The sequence below is a fragment of the Chionomys nivalis genome, chromosome 5 (assembly GCF_950005125.1).
Source record: "Chionomys nivalis chromosome 5, mChiNiv1.1, whole genome shotgun sequence".
Lineage (NCBI taxonomy): Eukaryota > Metazoa > Chordata > Mammalia > Rodentia > Cricetidae > Chionomys > Chionomys nivalis.
This window is the reverse complement of record NC_080090.1, coordinates 70,012,227-70,036,130: the sequence shown is the minus strand read 5'-3', so window position 1 is coordinate 70,036,130 and position 23,904 is coordinate 70,012,227. Positions and strand designations below refer to the sequence as shown.

General features: G+C 37.6%; 1 protein-coding gene across 1 annotated transcript in view; it reads right to left on the bottom strand.

Annotated features, from left to right (window-relative positions):
• Hmcn1 (hemicentin 1) overlaps positions 1–23,904 on the bottom strand; it is a 456,088-nt gene that overhangs the window by 306,843 nt on the left and 125,341 nt on the right. Inside the window, exons 3-4 of the mRNA XM_057769675.1 lie at positions 17,441–17,599; positions 16,435–16,557 (exon numbers count right to left, since the gene is read on the bottom strand). Coding sequence (XP_057625658.1) covers positions 16,435–16,557; positions 17,441–17,599 — 282 coding nt within the window. The remainder of the gene's footprint in view (positions 1–16,434; positions 16,558–17,440; positions 17,600–23,904) is intronic.

Below are 23,904 nucleotides of genomic sequence, written 5' to 3'. Positions count from 1 at the left end.
TCAGTAGTCCTCATTGTCCATTATGTTCAGCAAGTCCGGTTTTATCCCATGCTTTTTCAGACCCAGGCCAGCTGGCCTTGGTGAGTTCCTGATAGAACATCCCCATTGTCTCAGTGTGTGGGTGCACCCCTCGCGGTCCTGAGTTCCTTGCTCGTGCTCTGTCTCCTGCTCTACATATTAGAGTACTACTCAGCAGTAAAAAACAATGACTTCCTGAATTTTGCAGGCAAATGGACAGAAATAGAAAACACTATCCTGAGTGAGGTGAGCCAGACCCAAAAAGAGCAACATGAGATGTACTCACTCATATTTGGTTTCTAGCCATGAATAGGAGACGTTGAGCCCATTATGCATGATCCTAGAGAAGCTAATTAAGGTGAACCCAAAGAAAAACACTTAAGCGATGAAAGGAGACAGAGACAAAGACCCACATTGGAGCACCGGACTGAAATCTCAAGGTCCAAAAATCACAATTTTTAAAATAAGATTGGAACATTGAAGATAATTTTGATACAGCGATATAACACGTTTTCAAGTGTAGGATGGATAACTCTCCCCAGGCTTTCCAAAGGGTGTCCTTTTTCACTTTCTCTTCAAATTCATCTAACCAGTGGCGCTCCAGAGTACCCACCTGCTCGGTGTGCCCCTGGTTCTACCACTGTTTAGATGATGAAGCACCAGGGATCAGAGCATGTAGATGACCGCATCCATCCCCCACTCTCATCTCCCTCTGTGCTTTTTCTTCTCAGGCCCTTAGACATAACAACCTTTCTACTAATATTAAACCATTTGGCAAAGCAGCCTAACACACAGAGGCAATGCGCTCAGGTGTGACAATCTGTTTGACCTGCAGATCCCCAGGAGAGAACTTCCTGAAAGAAGTTCTGTGGTCTCCACATGTGTACACACACACCTACCTACAAGCACATGCATGTACATGTGTGCGCACACACACATAAATTAATTGTTGAATTAATTAACTGAAATATTTGGCAAAGTGGGCTTCCCAGAGAAATGGGTAAATCAGTATTTGTTTTTGAGTTATGCAAATGGTTATTCTGGGTATAATCACAAAGACAACGAGTTTAGGCTTTTGTTGTATTTTACAAGGAATGCTTTGCATTCCTGGTCCCTTAAAAAGTAAAGGCACTTTACTTTTTTTTATAAAAAAAAAAAATTGATCTTGCTAACATATACCACGGAATCCATCCCCTGAGCATAATACAAGAAAATCACAGTGCTCTAATATAGTAAGAGAGACTATTGGAACCCAGTGTTCTTTGTAAATTTTATAGATTGTGAAGTGAAGACCGGCTTTTTTCCCTGAACTTGAAGGAAAGAAAATGAAAAGGAATCGTATGTCTGGCACTGAGCAACAGCATGATCTAGTCATCCACAGCTTACAGTGCCCACCATTACAGACATTTAAGTGTTTATCAGCCTTATTTACAGAGTAGGAGGTACTAAGCTAAGGTCTTAAAAGTGTATTTCAGAGAACTATATCTGGGCACAGTACAGTCCTCTACATTAATGTCAGATAGCGTAATCATGCTAGTGGCTTAAGGAAAAAAAAAGACAATACTTGGAGAAATTTGGCCTCTTAAATAAATGATAAAATTTTTCTAGCAGGGTTAACAATAAAAGACCTACTTTTTACCTATGTGACATGATGTCAGAAAGAAAATGGGACCACACTGCCTGGTTCTCTCCTTCAGGGATGTTGGTAGGGATGATTATAAATGATGGCCAATAACCTTCAAATACTGTTAATCATCGTATTTATAGCTATTGTCTACATATGAGAAAGCTATAGCTATTCCAGCTTCAATTGAGACATCTATATTTTTCTATCTTTATTTTTTAAAGAGCATGTTTAGTTTTCCTATATACTAAATTCCTAATTCCTTTTAAAATGGTTGCACCTCTTGAATTCCTTTAAAATTTCCACAGTTCCCATGATAAATGAGTCAAAACAGAAAATAAAAAAAAGCTTATTTAAGGATGGGATATTCCATATTAGTGTGACATTATATTCAGTTTCTCAACACTTATAGATGATGGCTCTTCAGTCATTTATGATCACCCTATTTGACTAATTTGAACATAAGAACTTATATTGTTCTCCCCTAATTAATAGTAATCAATCTTCTAAAACACAAAAGGCTATTTGATAAGCTACATTTTTCAGAATGGTGAATATACAATAAGATAAATGACAGCCACTCTGACCGCCAGTAAGGTGCCATGTCCTTTCTGTTCATTTGTCTACAGAAGTTCTCTGTAACACATTTCCTGCACAACGCTTTTTGAAATAAGTAATAGTATTTGGTTGATTAGTTTGGAAATATGCTATAGATACTTCCAAATTAGTTATAGTTCATGAGAATGTACAAAGTTTAAAACTATTCACATACAAATTGTAGCGGCATTTCATTTGTATTTTAATAAATAAAGCTTGCCTGAAGATCAAAGAATAAAACAGCCTCACTGGTCAGCCTTACAAACCAAGCAGTGGTAATGCACACCTTTAATCCCAATAGTCACACTAGTTGTCATAGAAACCAGAGGGGTGCATATCTTTAATCCTAGTGGTGCAAACTTTTAATCCAAGCCCTAGAGAGAATTATAAAATGGGAGTAGACAGCCCTCAGTCACAGTCTCATTCTGAGATTCCTGAAGGCAGGTTTGCCATTTTCAGACTGAGGAAGAGGTAAGAGCTAGTGACTGGCTGTTTTGCTTTGGGGATCTTCAGGTTGAACCCCAATTTTCTCTCTGAGTTTTTATTATTATTCTTCAACAAATGACAAAACTTACTAAGAAAAAAATGTGAAAAACAACTGCTTTTTAACATAATTCAGCTGATAACGCAGGATCAATACCCTGGAGAGATGAAAACTGAGACAAAGTCAGAAGGCAATGTCTAGTCCAGAAATTGTATAAACTGAAGAAACAGAGGATTTGCGTTGGTAAACAAGGAAACACCTCAATTTTAGGTGCAAGAGTAGATGAAGGAGCTGTGAAAGCAAATACATGCAAATGTGCGTCCTGGAGGCGTTGCCATGTTTGCCTGAGTAGCAATCTTTATGTGCAGAAGCTAGATCTTCTGAAGTCAGGACAGAAATTCTGTCCACAAAGGAAAACGTACCTGAGACATATAATACAAAACCCCTAAAACCCACACAGATCCAATAATGTATGCCTTCTTTCCAATGAAAACGAAGATTCCTTGTCAAATACGTAGTGAGGTCGGTAGAGACTGCATAAGGCCTACACTTCATAAGCAGCATCTAGCAACACTTAGAGGAAGTGTTTGGCAACCACTCTAAAGAATTTTAAGTCCAAGCCACAATCAAATGAAAATTTAACAGATTCATAAGTAGTTCAATTCCATGTCATAGGACAACTAAAGAAGTTTCTACAAATACAAAAAAGTACACTACTCCCATAAATATAACATTAACAATGAATGACCAGTCTACCATCCAAAATCACTAGATATAGAAAGTGGCTGGTGTTTATTTGACTTACAATGTATATAATCTATCATCAAGCTGAAAGGCAGGAACTCAAGGAAGAAGCTTGAAGCAGAGACTGGAGGAAACCATGAAGGAATGCTTCTAACTAGCTTCTTTCCCCTGACTTGCTCAACTTCTTTTCTTATACAGCCTAGGTCCACCTGTTCATGGATGGCACTCCCACAGTAAGCTGAGACCCTTCTATATAAATTAATAATAATAATATAAAAGTCCCACAGCCATGCCCACAGACCAGTCATCTGGAGGTAATCCCTTGGCTGAGATTTCCTCTTCCCAGCTGTGTCAAGCTGACAACTGAGGCTAATAACCATGACAGCAGGGAAATGGGATCTAAAACTATTCAATTGAAATGACCACCAAATGACAGATATGGTAGACATGGCACCATTGGTGCTCAAGATCACTAGTTTCTAGAGGAATGTATATTTAAAACACAATGAAATGGAAAAGCCTATCAGAATAGCTAGCCATTAAAGCATTGGCAGTACTAACGTTAGTAAAAATGCAGACAACTGGAACTCATACACTGCTGGTAGGCACATGAAATGGTATAATCACGTTGGAAAACACTGATTCTTTCATTTAACCCATCAGACTTATTTGTAATTACAAACTCAGGAAAAATGAAAACATGTGTCTGCACAAAGAACCATACAGCAATGCTTATAAATGCTATAATCCAAAATAAGCAAACACTGAGACGATTGAGATGTCCAACAAGAATAAAGGAATAGATCTTAAATATATATAAAATTAAATGCACTGAAGAAAAGGAATACGCAACAGTGTGGATAGTATATGAAATCAAGAAAAACATACACAACATGGGCATCTCCCAGAAGTGTCAAGCTAGAAAAATTCTACACTCAAAGATGTCCATTCACATGAAATTTTAGAAGAGAGTAAACCAGTTACACAATGGAAAGCAAATAGGTGATTGACAGACTGGAAAACTGGACAGCGTACAATGCACGAGGCATTTTAAAGTTGAAGGAAATGGTCTTTATTGTTTGTGACTGTGGTAATGGTTACTAACGTGTATACATTTCTCAAAATTCATTGAAATGTACATTTAGCATAAATACATCTTAATATTTAAGATATTTAAGAATATATCTATATAAATTAAATATAAATATTTATATTTAAGAATATATAGCATGTATAGAAATATGATTAGACAACAAAAATTACAAAGAAACATGTGTTATAGCCATGCTTCCTTTCCTTTGTGTTTACAATGAGGTGAACTACATACATATTCACATATATACATAGATACATTCACATACATACACATGTATAAACACAAACACACATACATTCATACATGTGCAGATGCACACATACACAGACACATTCATATCCTTTCACATATACATACATATACATAAGTGCATATACATATATATATTGCATTTTCTCAATCCTTTGCTATTTAAAAAGTATAGTAATTGAATGTTATAGCAGTATAAAATGATGAAAGTGTTTAAATCAAATTTCCTATCTCTCTGTCCTCCAGAAGCTCACAATCTTCTAATATAACGAAGAGCAGACAGACGGGAACTCAAGGGCACAGGAAGCTATAAAGGAAGACCACCTTCCCACATATTTGTAAAGCTTCCTTTTCATCTGCTGTGTTGGTGGGACCTCCAAGCCTGCAGGAGAGGGAAAATTCCCCACGAGAACACTTGGAGGAAGGGAAACTTTGTTTTAGCCATGGTTGGAGAGGATCTGTGTGTGCGTGGCTGGCTCTATTGCTACTTGGTTGTGACAAAGCAGAAACTGCTGGGGGAGGCCAGGTGAGGAAAGTTCTTCACTTCCTGGATTCCAGGAAGCAAAGGGAAACAGGAAGGGGCAAGGGACCCATCAATAGTAATTACTTCCTCCAGAAAGGCCCCGCCTCCTGAAGTTCCTAGGACTTACCAAACATGAATGACAGCAAGAGGGCTCAAGGCATCAGCAACACAGAAGCCTGTGGGGGACATTTTATATATATGTATGTAAAAAGGGGGGGAGTTTGTGTATAAAATCCTTGTGGTTTTATGTCAAATCAAGCAAATATTTTACTCTTATAATCATTGAAATATTGAATATAATATAAATAATTATTTCTTATGGTTAGCGATCCAAACTGATGGTAGATTAGTATGAGTGTCAGCAACATAAAATATCCACAAACTATACTTGAGTTGGTATTTCAATTTCAAAGAATGTATGTTATTTTACTAGGTCTTTGTCATTAATTCTCACATGGGAAAATGGGACATGATTTTACGTAAATTAATTCCAAAAAAACAAGTGTCCTATGGCAACCTACCCACATCAATGCTTTTCAGGGTTCTTTAAAAACAAATATACAGCAGAAAATAAAGAGGATACCATGAAAGTCCACAGACATTAACAAGAAAAACAGTTGACAAAAAAACTATTCTGATAGAAGCTGCACATGAGTCACCTTCAAAGACCCGAGAGCTGCCCAGGTTCACTAAGCTGCTTAATTAGAGGAGAATATCCTAAGACAGCAGATTCTTTCCCTAGAGTTCTATCATGCAGGGAAGAAAAGCTGTGGCTGCTCAATCAGTCTGTTAGCATGGCTTCATCTCATAGCTGCACACCCGTTGTGAACATTCAGGAAGTCCACTGTGGCTGGCACAGCCGGCTGTGGGAGTCGATGTGCCTTTTAGAGTACATTTGTGTGCAAATCTTCTACAACAGCTGATATAAACTTCCCAGGAAAAGTAATTCAGACTAAAACCCAAATTCTACATGAATGGTTTTCCAATAACGCCACTCGTCTTCCCTGGACTCTTCAAAATGAATTAAATTTTTTTTTATAGATTCTGAATGTCAATTCCCAGGCTTCATCTAAGAGGGGAAGGCTAAGAATTGAGTACTGGGTGAAATAAAGAAATATGAAAGATTTAATACAAATATCCTCGGAGTTATAAAAACACAGAAACACACAGTGCCACGGTAAATTGGAGGTGAGAGTACAAGCTTTTTTATATTTTATAAAAACTAGCTCTTTCTATTGAGCTTACTTTGGAAACAATATCTGAAGATGAATGCCATTCTGTTTAATTTTACAGATTGAATTCATAAATGAGTCTTTATCTAAATTAATGTACTCGATCCTATGTCTTATCTTAAATTTATAATAAAAATTGAGTAAACTATAAAAACAAGTCAAAATTAAAATCCAGATGCCAGGATCAGTATATCTATGCTTTTTACATTTGTCCTGCAGCAAAATGTTTGAATACATGACATTGATCTCCTAAAGACGAGAAGAAAGAAAACTCAACTCATCAGCAAAATCAGATTAACCTTGTTTCTGGGTTTTTCCCTACTCATCGTTTCTTTACATAACTATCTGTATAAGACAGTACTACTTAGTATTTTTTTAAAAGTGTTTAACATTGCCAGTTTGTTCACTGGCTTTCTCCCATTAGATTAACAAATTGTGTGAATGCCATTACCACTACCAATGACTCCTTCCTCATCATGTATTCATTACAGTACATGAAGTAATCTGTGTAGCAAATGTCTGTTTTCTATGTGATGTCTCTAAGCATTATTCATTATCCTCTTAGGAAATGTAAGGAATCTTCAAGCCAAGAGAAAAGTGCATCCAGTGGCAGAAACAGCCTTGAAAACTGAACCTCAAAGCCAGGCATGATGGTGCGAATCCCAGACCTGAGAACAGATCTCTATGAGTTGGAGGCCAGTCTGGTCTACATGGCAAGTTCCAGGCCAGACAGGGCTACATGGTAAAACCCTGTTTGAAAAAACTGAAGCTTTGTGTATTCGAAAGACAATATCATTTGATGTACAGACAAAATCAAGTGACTATGTTAAAGTTCCAGTAGGTTCTCATAGATTCCATTGGAAAAAAAAACCTTCAAATCCATGGCAGAAAATAATACTACAGAGAGTTCTGAACCTAGATACTAGGCCAGTCTTAGGCATAAACTCTGCATCCCAGGTTATGCTGTACCTACGATACTTGGGTAGAAGCCATCCTTACACATGAGAAAACAATCTGCGTCACAAGTCCCTTCTTCAATTCCCCAAACACTAACACTTTGTGGTAGGTCACACATTTTATAACAGTTTCTCTGGAAAAATTTTAAACCTCATTGTCCTCTTTCCTTTCTTTAATTACTCACTTGATTGATATTAAGCATCTCAGATCCACTAAACATCTGGCTCTCTAGCGGGCAGAGAAATCTTTAATGCATGCAATTAGTGCTAAGTAGGATATGGCGGCACGGAGAGGAGAAGTGACTGAGTTGTTTGGAGGAAGATCGTGGTATTGATTGCTCAGGGGAGGAGGGTTTCACAAAGCAGAGCTGTTCACAAGGTCGTATTCTACAGAGGAAAGGCAAGGCTGACATGAGAGCCTTGGAACACATGAGCACAGCAATTTGGATTTGGGTAGGAGTCAACGATTACAGAATTTGTAAGTATTGTGAGGGCAGAAGGAGTAATCGCTGCTCAGAAAGTCTGGTGAACAGAAGGGCTGAGTATGCGAAAGAAAAAAAGCACAAGGTAGAGTTTGGTTCATGGGTTCTTCTTCGTGGAAACGCTTTCAACATTGTTCACTTCTAAAATAACTCTCGTTTTAAACATAAAGAACACAAACACGTGAAAGGGAGTGGGAACATGGCTCAGTTTGCCAAGTGCATGCTGTGTAGTAAAAGGACCTGAGCTCGGGTTCCCAGCACCTGTGCAAAGTCCAGGTATCGTCACAGCACCTGTAACTTCAATATACATGTACATGCATGTGCACCTACACATACCCACACTCACACACTCATATGTATGTGTACAACAGAGTCACAAGATAAATTTTTAAAATTATCTATGATTATACCCTTAAACAATTGCCATTGAAACATGTTTGGGTACAATCCTCTCCTTACAAGAAGAATGTGCATCAAATTATGAATATTTTAACAGCAGCCTAGCAAATACAAAATGTTAGTAAATATTGTGTAAATTAATAATTGTATTTACTGTTATTTATATTTTATCAGTTATTATATTACTAATTAAGTAGTTTAATAAATATCATTAAAAAGACCATGACCAAATTTTTTTTTTGTTTTTGTTTTCAAGACAGGGTTTTTCTGTATAGCCCCAGCCATTATGAAACTCACTTTAACTCACTTTGTAGAGCAGGCTTGCCTCAAACTTATAAAGATCTGCCTGCATCAGCCTCCCAAGGACTGGGATTAAAGGTGTGAGCCCCACTTTCCAGCCCTAAACACTTTCTTATATCTCACAGATTACAGATATTTAAACTGCAAATAATTCAACCAATCCATATATCTTTTTCAAATTTCATAATAAAGCACGAAATGATCCAACAATGCTTTAATGTAAGTAAACCATGTCTATTTAAAGTCATAAGACTTTACAAGATTTTTGTTTCCCTTCCTTACTCAGTCACCAAAGTTACTTAAATAGCATACTCTACAACTTTGATGTGCCTTGTTCTCCTGCAAAAAAGAGAAAAGCCAGTTTGCAGTTGTCATCACGAACACAAATCGTAACCCAAATGCTCCCTGGGAGTTCTTTCTAAGGAATTCATATCCCCCTCATGCCTTTCCTTTCACAGCCCCAACACCATCAGTTCAGGCTAGGAATGCGTGAGGAACCGGGAAAGTATATGAAGCATAGACTCTGTCTGTATACTTATCCTAGGTCACAGAACAGTCCTCAAATAAAACATCTCTTATTTTAACTCTTTCATCGCCTCTTTACAATGGAAAAATAAGAAGCAAAAATTAGATTGTCCATGGTGGGCATTCTTATTTATGTTGAACCATAGGAAAAAAATACTTTTTATTCTACCATTGGTGTGTGCTTTTTCTAAACAAAAAACTTTAGAAAACAATCATTTAAAATTCATTATATAAAATATGAAAGGGTGTATCCAGATGGCTGAGTCTATGTAAAAAACAGCTCATTAAAACAGCACTTGTTTCAGCACTGCTGTTGTTCTGAGTTCCTTGTGCCCTCTCATGAGTTGACTCTCCAACAGTGAGTCATTGCTCACTAGCTGTTTCAATCCTAGATGTCACACATGGGTGACAGCTTTCTCTCCATTCAAATCTGTGTTTTCCATTACAGTGCCAATTAAAAAGAAAGAAAGGCACTAAATGGGGAAGATGGCTAATCTCCGTCAAGCCACATGGAGTTTAAATGCATTTTTCAGACACTTTAAAGTAGACACAGTAAGTGTGGTAGTTAAGGGCTCTTGTAAACCAGAAGCAGCTATGCAAGAAATCGATTCGGTTTGGTTAGCTCTGACAGAGTTGAACTTGATAGTTTATTTTAGCTTCTAATCAAAATAGCATCAGCTAAATGGACAGATTTATTTCTTTTCCTGTTTGTTTTGGTCCTGTTAAAACCATGCAACTCACTGGCCAATTTCTCCTCAAACAACATTTCTTTTTCCCTTCTAAGAAATATCCCTCCAGGTATTTAAGTCAACTACATCCTGTGTTGAGATGGCTCTTCTTCCTTTCTTTCTTCCTTTCTTTCTCTCTTCCTTTCTTTCTTTCTTTCCTTCTTTCTTTCTTTTCTTTCGTTTGTTGGTTTGGTGTGTACGTGTGCGTGCATGTGTGCATGTGTGCGTGCATGCATGTATGTCTTAATAAGATGAATTACTGAGGGGTATCCATTCTATTTTCTGCATTTTATGAGCTTGGATAAGGTCAGGATTGTCTCTATGAGGAACTGTGGGATAAACTTTCCTGTGCAAACTTACTTTTCAAAGGCAGTGAGTTCTGTTTCCTCTCGGGAACCTCATTACCATTACAGATATGTGGCTGCAGTTCCTAACACAAGCTTCAAACAGTTCTCAGAAAGAAGACACAAAACCCAGAAGCAAGGCAGAGGCTCATTTTGTAGGGCTTCTCCTTCTAAACCACACATTCTCCACTCCCCATCTCCTCTGCCCCCGCTTGTTGCTCACAAAGAAGGGTGCGTATGCTTCCCTGTTGTTGTATTTAGCCTAAATGAGACTCTGATGAGAACAGTCACGTCCTCCCATCATTTTTGATGAATACTATGCACTATGTATACTTTAAATGTCATTATGAAAAAATCCACATGTTCATAAGACTAAGGTCAATGGATACTTTTAATAATAAATTAATGATTTTAATTTTTGTTCTAACTAAACAAATGGAAACACAATGTACATGTGGTTTTATTTAACCATATTAGTAACCAATAAAATCTTTCCCAGGTGCCTGGAACATGTGTTCCTAAAACAATCACTCAAGCATACGTCAACCTGAACACAACAGCGGAACAAGGGAAGTATTACATTGGCACTGGGTGGATATTGCTCTCTGATGTGTTTGCAGATACGGACATAGTATCTATATCATTTTCATGTATGAGCTCTGAGCTTTGAGCTTTAGTTTTGACGTTTAATTAGGTGAATTCAAAGAAGGGTTGCTGGAAATGTTTCCACATCATCTCCACACATTTCCTGTCACCTTCTAGAATATGAAAGCTGTCTCTGATATGTTTTCAAACTCCAGAGGAAACACTCGTTTCTACTCATTTTCAAGGTCAGCAGTAAGGTTAAATTTTGAAACGGTATCCAAAGTGAAATCCAGAGTAGAAAGGAACAAAATGGCGGATACCTCATTTCACATCTCTAATTATCCAAAACCCTGAACATTTCTCGTAATTAAGCTCAAAGTCAAGAGAGCTGCTCGACATTCTAGTCAAAAGTAGCTGTTGGCCAAAAGAGCAGGAAACAGCTGTGCCAAATGCTTTAGCAACGTTTATAGGTTCTCTGGTCTAAGTACTGAACTCAGGGAAAATGAGTGCTGACCCAACAGGGAAAACTAAAGTCAGATGATCTCTAACCTGTGAGGCATTTTGTTGCCAGGCTGTTGGACTTTCCATAGAATGTCACTTCATTTTTCTCACTGTAGTTATTTCCTTGAAGTACCTAGTGAGATCACTTCGCATTTCCCATCGGATGTTCTTCAGTGGTGACAGAGGAAATGTGGCCTTTGAAGAAAGGTCCCAGTACATGGTATGGTGAGGAGAGGGGATCGTCCTGTCTGCTGCCCATAACAGAAACCATGGACCTGTCCAGTCCAGCCCATGATGCACTTCCAGCCCTTCACCTCGCTTCTCTTATAGATTCTCCATAGCTTGGCGCCTGTTCCTGTCCTCTCAATGGCTGCACCTACAGGCATCCACTCCAGGAGACTGTGGGCGACTGAGTTTTATTCTTTCCAGAGTTCCCAAGACAATCTAGTTCAAATGGTGATGAAAGGAATGCACTCATCAGAGTGCGTAGGACAAAATAACCCCTCGATCTGAATTATTTTTATCAACATCATTGATGCTATCATTCTTTAAATAGTTAAATTCTTCATCTTTTAACAGTTTTATTAACTTTTATTAACTATGATAGAAAGTAAAGCAAAATTTAAAGGTGAAGTAACTGTGTGAGTTTAAGGGTCTTGCAGGATTCATCCGCAGTTCTGGGTCTGTTCCTCTTTAAGCATTTATCTGGGAAGATGATGCTTCCCAAGTGGCATTGTCCTTCTGATGACTCTGTAGGATAAGAATGTCATCCAAGCAAAATGTGGCTGTTCTCTTGAACAAAGGAGAAACCACTGTCTTTAAAGACTGCCAGACCAGATGGCTGTTTCCATCTCCATGGGATCCTATGTACCTCACTACAAACGCTCCTCATTTTCTTTCATCTTTACAATAGTCCTATGAGGCAATGGTTGTGCCCTGTTCACAGGAGGGACCATAGTCTCAGAATGTTGCAGAGAGTTTTTCATAGAGGTGTCCTTCTAAGCCAGAGGCAGAGAGGTCATTCAAACTCAGGTCCTTCTGGATCTAAAGCCCCAGAGTTTCCAATGCCGCCTTTGATCTCTCACCCCAGATGCAACACACAGTATATATTTCTTTGGTTTGGGACATACCACTTTAAAAATAATATTACTAGAATATTTAAACTAGAATGCATCACTAAATAAAAAGAAAACTAGTTAATATTTATACATTTTAAACTGAAGCTCCTATAATGTAATATTAATGCTATTTTCTCGTTTTACAGCTACAAATACAATTGAAACATAGAAAACTGCATAACTTGTTTAAGGTCTCATGCCTGAGGTATGAACAATGGTCAGGAACCTGCTACACAGGGCTTGTTGGTTCTGCATCTTTGTCCCTCCAGAGTGGCTGTTTACCCATTTCCATGCCCTGGGATGCTGATCTTAAGCTCTGCTTCAACAGGACCCCAGAATTCTGCACTCTAGTGATATTTAGGGAAATATAAAAGGGTTTGATACTTAGTCACAGGGCTTCAGTTTGCCGATCCCAAGCCAAAGTTCTTCATAAGTTTTTAGTCTGTGTTTTGCTGGGTAGTGTTATGAGCTTCTTCTCCTCCTCTTCAAGCTCAGGGAGAATATAGATAGACAGTCCTTACTATATCCTTAATGTTCCATTGTTCCTTGATGGCTTCCTTTAGGCCTGCCCAGACTGTGGCATACTGTCATTCATTAAACAACCTTTGGTCCCTTTAAGTAAATCATATGTCTTCTGCTGTGATGGCTACTAATAACCCTGTCAGTAAGATATAACATCTGCAGGAATTCTAACTCTTACTAAAATGAGAGAAGCCCACCAGGCTGAGATGTCCAGGAAGAAGTTTTTAATGGGGATGAGATGGTAGAGGTTATGCCTGTGGAAATGTGGAGAAAGGTTTGGGAACTCAGGACAGGTGAGTGACCTAATTAACAATGTATTCTTCATGCTTGCCTCCCTGACACAGAATACAGCCTTTGACCCTTTTTATATCAAAGCCAGCATTAATTAGAAGGATAAACCACCCGGCTTCCCAGTAAATGGAATGGCACAGTGAAGCTTGGTTCCTGTTCTGTCTTCAAAGGTTAACTAAGATGTGTTTCTTAACCTGTGTTTTCAAGACACAAAACCCACCACACGGTGATTTAGAGGTCACTGGTACTCAGCCAAATAATTTCACTTTGGGTTTCCTTTTATGTTAAAAATAGATGAAAGACACCTAGATCCTCGACATATCCCTCCTAAAAGGACAGAAAATGAAAACTTCAAATGAACTGAAGCTGTACTCCCACCAGGTTCTTAGACTGATTTAGTAAGTTGTGAAGACAAATGCACAACACTCTTAAGTTTCCTTTAAAATGAGTCATGAAAGTTTTCTCATGAATAAAACGTAAGGACTCAGTGTCTGGATTTTGTGTTCTTAAATGAGTACATAGCATGAAGTCATCTATTTCCCTAAGAATTCACAGCACTTGAGGAATAAAGAATTTAAAACAATTGGAAAAGAAAAATCTCTAAATTATTATCCCAAACTTTTTGAGTCCTATTTGGCTAATGCTACAATGCTTCCTATTAACAAACCTTCCATTCTGGTGACTTTCTTTATGGGATATATTGATTTAGACAATTTCAGCACCCTTTATAATATCTTCACTCAGGAACCAGAAAAAAGAAAACTACCAGTGTTTTCTGGGTCCTCCCACTCAGGGCTCTTTCCAGCTGTCACTTCCCCAGAACAGATGGTGGCACAATGCCCTCGGGGTAAAGGCAAAACAGCACCACAGGGTTAGAGCCCCTGTCTTAGTCACTGTCCTTCGGCTGTGAAGAGACATTCCGACCAAGGCAACTCTTATAAAAGAAAGCATTCAGTTGGGGACTGATTTATAGTTTCAGGAGTTTAGTCCAATATCATCATGATGTGGAATGTGGAGGCATGCACAGTGCTGGAGCAGTAGCTGAGAGCTTCACATCCACAGGCAGAGGGGGAGAACTGGACCTAGCATGGGCTTTTGCAATCTCAACGCCCATCCCCAGTGACACACCTACTCCAACAAGGTCACACCTCCCAAGCCTTCTCAAACAAGGCCACCCGCCCCCAATGACTAAGCATTCAAATAAATGAGCCAGTGGGGGTCACTGCAATATCAGTGAGCATTTAGTCATCACATAGCCTGCCCAGTACCTTGTACAGAACATTCCATCTGCATTCTCTTTTAATATTTATGGACACCCCCTGAAATAGAAATTCTATTATCTCCATTTACTGAAAAAGGCAGCTAGCCTTCACAGAGCCCATGCCACAAAGAAATATGACATTTCTGGGTTCATCCACTTTTATGTAACTGGCTACTCATTTGGCTTAAGAAAAGCATCATTTCCCTAACTACAGACACTTAGCACTAAAATGAGTTAGGAGATTGAACCCAGAGACTGGGCTTTCTTAGTTGTTCAGTATCCTTTACACTTGTTTGATTGGCAGACTTGTATCAAGCTGCCGGTATCAGATCAGGATTCAGGAGTATGCATAACAAGATCCAGGAGCAGAGATTTTCCCCAAGTCACCCCTAGTCAAAATGCCTTTGAATCTCATTGGTCCACAATAAAAGAGACATCACACCCTTTCCTGAAGGAGACTGGAGGGACACAGACTGACAGAGAAGACAAGGCTCATCCTCGCTCCTATCAAACTCTATTTTACAATTAATAAATATATAAAAATGGAAATTTTAATATTTAATTTTAAAAATTAGGATCACCTCTCACAGTCTCATCAAGCCTTAAGCTGCTGTGTCCTCACTGAAACCTGAGAGGCGATTCAACTCTTCGCCTCTCCCCCTTGTGCAGGAGATCCCGAATGTGCCTTAAGGGCTTCCAGAATCTAAGTTAAAAACAGCTTCAACCAGCAAGCTTTTCATTTCTTTCAAGCCTTTCTCATCCTATTATTACAGTGTATGGGATGAGACAAGAAACGCAGTTCCTGGGAGCCCTGCACTCTTTCCTAGGTCCTCCCTAGACATCCTACCTCTCCTTTGGATGCTTTTGTTTTCTTTTCTCAAATTAACTGCAAGGGAGCACCTTGTAGTTGTTAGGCCTTATTCAGGAGCATATGAATCCCTAATGGTGATGTAAGATGGGCTCGAATTATTGACCCCTCAACAGACATGTCTTCTAAGAAAACTTTTAAAGTAACCATCCAAGTTAGTCATGGAAATAGCTGATAAAGGTATTTTTACTGAATTGTTTCTTCTGAAAAGTTGTGATTTTCTATTCATTCCATGGTAAGTCCCTAGAAACATAAGTAGAAGTCAAATAGATAAATTAATAGGAAAATAAACTGTTATTACAACAAGTGAAGCCAAGGCAGGATAACAGATGGGAAGAAATAGAAATCGTAACAATTAGGTCCATTTCAAGGAATTTTTCAAACAATACATTTTTCTTACAATGATTTACAGAAATTCTTGCCAATATTTTTCTCGAATTCTATGGTTATTGGTCATAGATTTAAGATTTTTAACACTGGATAACAAACTTCACTGGAATTGCTTAATAATTTTCTCACATTCAACTTCAGTAACAGATCAAGCCTAATCTTACCTGTTATCTGAAAGTTACTCGTCAATAACATCAATTAACTTTTTAAACAACACGAAATACAAAGAGATTTTATTAAACTAAGTGAATGTTGAAATTTTAGTGCTTAAATGTCTTGTTACTTGTTACTGTAACATTATTCAATCTGGCTAGGCGGTAGTGGCACACACCTTTAATCTCAGCACTCGGAAGGCAGAGGCAGGTGTACCTCTGTGAGTTCGAGGCCAGCCTGGTCTACAAGTGCTAGTTTTAGTATTAAATAAATCTGTCTCCACACATCAGTTCACATCAGTTAATCAGTTACTGACCCACGTGTGGTCTAAGGATAAGATCTGTAGGTTGTAGCTGTTTCAGAACTCAAACTCATCACAGTTAGAGTGGCCTAGCTGACTCTGACAGAGTAGTTAACAAGGTAGACCTACTTTACTAAACTGACCTCATTCACTTGCTTTTTGTCCAGATGGAACACTTGGCCAGAACTTGTAGAGGCAATTTCTTCATAGACTTTGTATCCAATATGGTTCCTGTCGTCACAGTCTCCAGTGAGCACGAATACCACCTGAGATTTGTGAAAGTAGAAGAGAGTTTAATAGATTTCCAGAAATCAATATATATTTATTAGTAACTGTTTATTGCTATAAAATGCAAATGAATATGGTAATTATTAACCTTATCTTCTGTTTAACCACAGGCCTGTGCAGAAACAGTTACTTAGATTTCAGAGCGAGTTTGGCTATGGAAGTGAGAGCACAGCTATGCTAGCTTACCCAGTGGCCTCAATTCCTCATCTTATGGTGTATCCATGCACACTGCAAAGAATTTTGAAGATCTTATTAAAGAAGTATTGTATATATTGTCATCTTTGGATCTGAGTTTGGTCATCTGAGAAAAACATTCTGTAAGTTCTCTCTTTCAGCTCAAGACACCTTTTGGATTTCTGTTCAATCTCCGGTGTTTCTGCTCTGGCCACAAGAAGGGCATGCCTAAATTGACCTGCTTCATCTTAAAAGAAAAGCCAATAAACCAAAAGCACCTAAACATTCATAGGCAAGCATTAGTGGCTTAGGTTAACTAAAGTGTGCTAAATTGGGAAGTAAAATGCTGCTTGTACATGGCAATAATTAACTGATAATACTGAATAAATAACTCAGGAAAGACTCTTCATATAAAGTGTAATTTGAAATATAGACCGAACAAATAGGGTATGATGTTAATAAGTACTTTAATTAATTTGAAATCATTTTTTCTTTGTAGTCAAAACCAAAGTATCAATATGCTATTGATAAGTATGAATTTCCTACATTAGAATTAGACGACATGTACCTACTGTGTTGGTAGATGTGCGGTTAAATGATTATGACTTTTGACATTTATCACACACAGAGTAATCAAAAGGGATAAGCAACCTTCCACAAGCAGGTCTAGGGACGATGCCTACTTACTTGGGATTGTTTCTGCTGAATCAGCTGCAGCACCTCATGGGTGAGCCGGTAATCCTTAGATCGTGCATCAGTGAAAACATAGATGAAAGAACCAGGAAGGGAAATTTCCAAGGCAATTTTTATAGCGCCAATACTCATTTCTGGGCAGTCGCCACCACCCTGTTGAACAGAAAGCAAGATGAAATCATTTCATGAAGAAATGGGTAGTTCTGTCCTAATTGACTTTAGGAATTTAAAGGTCAAACAATTACTCTTTACTTTTATTTTCTGACAGTTTGCTACTAGATGAATCACTTTTGTGAGGAGAGGATGAGAAAGATATAAATTGATACAGAACTGGAAAAACTCTGTACTTAGGGGAAAATTTTATTCTTCCTGAGGTTACAATAACATGACCTCCCCTCTTTCAAACTTGCTCTTTGGGATTAGCTGGCCTAGTCACTCTTCAGATACACTCCAAGTGCTTTGTGTTTTAAGGGTACTTGAAATATTTTCTTTCTTACAATCTTTGAGTGGTTCTTATTGCAATAAATGACCTTGAATGAGTGTATACTTGGGAAGTGAGAACTAGTCACTACTTGTAACTGATATCTGAGATATTAACTGGCCCTTAGTTTTCTGGTATCAGAAAGCAAGAAGAGTATTCTCTCTGTAGGCCAAGCATCAGAGCTCCAGGGAAATGAAAACGTTTCTGTAAGAACTAGCAGACAATCTCAGGGAAGTCGGGAAAGTTAGAAATACTGAGTATAAAGGAAATATTTGGGTAACATACGTTGGAATGTACTATAGTTTATTTTTTCTGCCCTGGATGTAAGCGCACTTTTATAATTCAAATGACATTTTCTCTAACTTTCACATTTCCACACACCTATTATCCTCCTATAAATATACAACAGAAAATTAAAAGGAAATACTATCTCGTAACATATCTTTTTTAAAGATTTATTTGTTTGCTTGTTTGTTTGTTATGTATACAGTCTTCTGCCTGCATGTGTGCCTGTACATAAGAAAATGGCACCAAATCTCATTACAGATGGTTGTGAGCCACCATGTGGTTGCTGGAAATTGAACTCAGGACCTCTGAAAGAGCAATCAGTGCTCTTAAGCTCTGAGCTATCTTTGCAGCTCCTCATATCTTACTGAAGTATTTCATTGTAGATATAGTACTCTTAAAGGGAAAAAATAAGTTTCTTCGTTTTCCAAAAGAAATCTATATTAAAACCTTCTCTAACACTTAGGTTTGGTTTCTTGAAAATTTTAAATAACAAATAACCACCAAGATACCTACAGAGGAATGGCTTTATCTCTTCTGTAATGTATAGAGCTCTTAAGTAGCCTGATGTGGCTGCTGAGCAACTGAAATGTGGTTAATAAAACCAAGCAAATAAATTTTGAATTGATTTCATTTTATTAATATGTATTTAAATTTAAAAATTAAAGGGAAGCTATTTTTTAATAATGACATACTTGAATGATAATACTCTAGATATTTTGAGTTACATTGCTACATTTTTAAAAATTGTGTGAGAGTTTCATACTGCAATTTATTAGACAGCAGAACTTTGGAATAGTCTGCTATTGAACTTCATTAAGGATGCTTTAGTCTAATTAGTAATTAAAAGATAAGGGCATTGACCTAAAAGTCTTCCATAAATTTCTTAGCAGAAGTTATAAGAGGCAAAATTCAAATTGCTTTATTTTGCTAAGTATAAGTAAATGTCTTTGATTATAGTTTATAGCGCTAATCAACTTATATACAAAGTTTATAGATATGTATTTCCATATATATTGTTTCTATAGTTGCACACATAGGTAATGTTTAACTACCTGGCTTATTTACAGGTTTTCCATTTCCAAACATCAAGTGATATTTTGATACTTAAATTTTGTTTGGGCATGGGAGAATTAGACCCAAAAAATCTATTATTATAATTGTGCATTTTTATCAATAAAACTCGAAAGTCTAGAGAGTTTACGAGGATTTGTTTCAGACTTACATATGTACAGATTTAAAGGTGAAGATCATAGAAATGGGAATGAAACTATGGAAGCAGATGCTGAAATAACTGGTTCTTTAAAATCATCTTACAGCTTGTGTTTTGACCTCAATAACAAGTATGAAAATGTAAAATGATAACTCATAAGAGATACACCACAGCAAGAAAAACAACTGCCTTTCTAGTTAGAACTCTGTCGTGGTTTTTAATTTTTTGTGGTGGAAACGTTCATAAAATGTATTTGATAGTGAAAATATAAAATCCAGTAAGAAGCTGCACAGTTCTATTTCAAATGACCACTCTAACTGTATAAAAGTTAATTGAGTTGTATAGTCTTTGGGTCTAGTTATTTGGGTGTGTGATTTATTTTTATCTGCATTAATTTTATAAAGTTTATAAAATAAAAGATAAAGTTTTGTCTTAAATCAAAAGGTAGATAGATGAATTTTACTTTTGACCAATTTCTAATACAATAAATCACTTCAAATTTTGAATTAAAGATTATCAGTAATTGTCTGTGTATGTTTTCTGGACTCATGGAACCGATAGGAGGGAAAGTTGACACTATGAATTGCAGTGATAAGTTTCCAGCATCTCAATGTTTAAACTCCTTTGTAGACACCTATGGCTTTTATTGAATTCTTTAAAAAATAGCACAACCTTGTCAAAAAATGCAGCACAAGAAAATATAGACACGCCAAAAAAGAATCTGCAGCATGGAACTTGATCTATGAAAAGCTACATTAATTTAAAAAAATCCTTTTATTTGTAATAATACTCTCTACTTGTATTAATGCAATACCTATTCTGAATTAAGTACTGAGACAATATTAGTATATATACTATATAGCTTACTCTTTATATTAATTAATCAACATTTTTATTGTTGTTAACATATTTGATTGACAAAACACTAAATGGTGAAAAATCCTTCCCAAGTGACATAGATATCAAGTGAAGAAGCGGAGACTGAGCCCCATTCTGCCTGGGAGGAGACTTTTGCTGACTTCTGTTCTACAGAGTAGAGGCTTGCCTAAGATATGGTCAAAACAGAGAAAGAAAATTCTCATTGTTCAGGGCTGCTCCGCCAACTACTGTTCCTGCATAGATTGCCATCTTGTTTAGTTTAATTATGACTCATACTCCCTTCCCTTTTCCCCACAGAACGAAGCAGTGCTCTGCTGTCGTCTGAAGAATGGAAGCATGAGTGGATGGATGTGAGTGAGCAAACAAGCAGATGGTGTTGTGTAAAGCAGCTGACACAATCTAGGTACAAGTGCTGCATTCCCTCTGCACTTCCTTCGAACTCAGCCTCTCTCATTTCAAGTGATAGCATCCCAGAGCTGAAGAAACCCTCTAAAAGTACAGGGGCCAAAGTGGTTCTTTAACCATGAATAGGCAAGTAAAATATATAAACATATATGTACGTGTGTATACATATATAGAAATACATGCAAGCACATGTACGCATATATATTTCTACACATGTTTATTATAAGTAGTATATGAAACTTCTTCCATCTTTGCTCTTTCTCACTCTCTCTTTTTCCTTCCTCTTTCCTTTCTCCCTCTTTTCTGCCTCTTTCCACCCTCCATTTTCCCTCTTTGTATGTAGTGAGGTTTTTTTTAAACAGGAGAAAATAACCATGATTGTGTACCTAAAGATATCAACAAAATCACAGAAACATGTACCTACACAAATTAAAGATAGCATAAAGAAGAACGACATAATACAACAACTTCAGCAATTGCCAAAGCAAGTAATAGGGAGGGTCTGATTTGATAAACTTTGGAGTTTTTCTTTGAACTTTGAATATCAGTATCAGTATCAATAAAATATCAATATCAGTAGGAACATTTTTGCCCAGTCTTCTGATACTCATTTTATCTTTATAATTCTACAGAGAGCTACAGTTTGCTAAGTTGTGGAAGATACTTCAAATGTAAAAACATTTACTGAAAAAAAAAATAGAAGCATGTGACCTTTGAACAGTAAACGCTGCTTCTGGAATAAACTTTGCACAAGCTGCAGCCTCAGAGCTACAGTTGCGTGCAATAATGAATTCCTGGAAAGCGAGATTATCCAATGAATGGAAATCTTATCAGTGGAGGAAGCAATAAAACACAGATTGTCTTGCTGTCTCTTCTAAATACAAGACGGGGTGGGAAGAAGCTGGAATAAACTGAACCCTTGAACTCTGAGGAGTTAGAGAAATTTGAGGACTCTCTCCAAACCCTAAAGGGAAGATGTTATCAAAGGAAAGGTCAAGGAAGGAGGCCAGCCAGCCACAGAGCAGCCGCTCTCCCGTACTGCATTGCTTCTCATCAGCCCAGTTCATTGTTCTTTGAGTTTATTTTCAGACCCAGGCCTCAGTTTCCTTTCTTTCTTTTTCTCTCTAACTCAAAGCTGTCAAAAACTGACAAATTCCAAAATAATTCATTTTTAAGACAAGAGTCTTTCTATATGGCTCGAGCTATCCTCTAATTTGTAATCTTTCTGCCTGGGCCTCTGTAATATTTGGATTTACGGTCCTATGTCACCATGTACAACTCTAAGAACTCTGTATAGGAATTACAATGCTTACCGTTAGTCTAACATGATTGTGTTCTGCTGAATTTTGAGTCTGGTCTCAAAGTCAGGCTAGAGTCGCCTGGCACAGAATCGACATGCTGAAAAGGTCTTAGTTGTGCAGTTTGTACTTTACAGAGAAATTAGATGTGAAACCCAATTTCAATTAATCAATATTTTACAGCCTTCAGGTATGGATATCACCAGTGACTCTAGACCATGAGAACATAATGCACATGTGGAAATGATCGGGTTATATTAAACCTCATTCTAAGCTGTGTCCAAAGCAAGGCTAAAATAAATCAGCCCAATGACAGAGTTCACAGGCACATGTGCTGCCCTTCATTCCCTGGTAGGAGTCCCCAAATCATGCTAATACATGCCACATACCCAGGAACATCACATACCCAAGACTGTCACCTTTGTACTATGCTACCTTTGCTACAAAGAAATGGTGAAGTAAGTTTTCATAAGGTAGGCTTCAAATTAAAGCCTCAGTGGCTGATCTTTATGTTGGATGATGTAAACAACAATAATTATTCCCATGCTTCTTGGTTATCAACTGTCAGTCAAGAAGGTAACTCATCAGCCGGGTGATGGTGGCGCACGCCTTTAATCCCAGCACTTGGGAGGCAGAGACAGGTGGATCTCTGTGAGTTCAAGATCAGCCTGGTCTACAGAGCTAGTTCCAGGACAGGCTCCAAAGCCACAGAGAAACCCTGTCTCGAAAAACCAAAAAAAAAAAAAAAAAAAAAAAAAAAAAAAAAAAGAAGGTAACTCATCATCAAGTGACCTGCCAACATGTTGGCACTTTTATAGTAAGTGAAGCTTTGTTGAATGCCAGAAGAAAATCCTCTGATTACAATTCAAATATTCATAGGGAATATATGATGTTTCAGGCAGGAGCCTCTTCTTGTTTCACAAGAGCGGTAACAGAAAGTAGTCCATTGAAGAAGGCAATGGGATGAAGGCCGGCAAGTGTAACATATGTGCCACCTGACACCACCTCACTCCGAAGGCATACATAGGTACGCAGGCTAAACTACAGGCAAAAAGTGAAACCGATCGGATGGTAATACCAGCTTAATCCTGGTGGCACCGTCTCTTCCCGGCTATATCTACTTAGTGTAGAATGTCTTCCTTTGTTCTTCAAGGGCTCTGTGCTGTTTTACTGTGAACTCTTTTCTCATCAAATTAAGACAAGAGTTCTTCTCTAGAGGGTGTGGATCCTTGATCATGCTTCCTAGATGGCCATGTGTGCTCAGAAGACAAGACCCAGAAGGCAGCCAGGCGGGACCAATGATGTCCTTGCAGCCATTTTTTTTGCTGCACTAAATACTAGGTATTCATACTGTCAAAATCTGCTCCAGGCAGCCCAGTTTTCCCCCAACCCCTGCTCCCTGCTTGTTCCTCCCTGCTACTTCTAGCTGTCTATCCAAGTTTCTCTTCCTTCTGTTTCAACGCTCACATGCACATTTTTAATGCTTTGTGGTACATTTGACGGTGTTTTTATTACAGATGAGTCCATGAAGATTGTAATATTGACTATTTACTTTAATATGATAAAATATATATTTATACTACACACTTTTATGACTTTGTAAAAGTGGATTAGTACAATTCATTTTATTAATAAAACTAATTTTGAAAGCTTATAATTTATGAAGATGTTCCCATGAGGAAGTTTTATATAGACAGGGTTCATGATCATTAACTAATCAATAAAACAATCTGCTAAAATGGGGACCGCATATACAATACAGTAGACAAATGAGGATTATTAAAAATCAACACATACAAAGAAAGATGGAGCCTTGGTTTAAAAGTTTATATGCAGAAACCCAAGGGACTTAGCTGATGACTAGACCACTATTCACTAATGTGATGTGTCTGCCAAC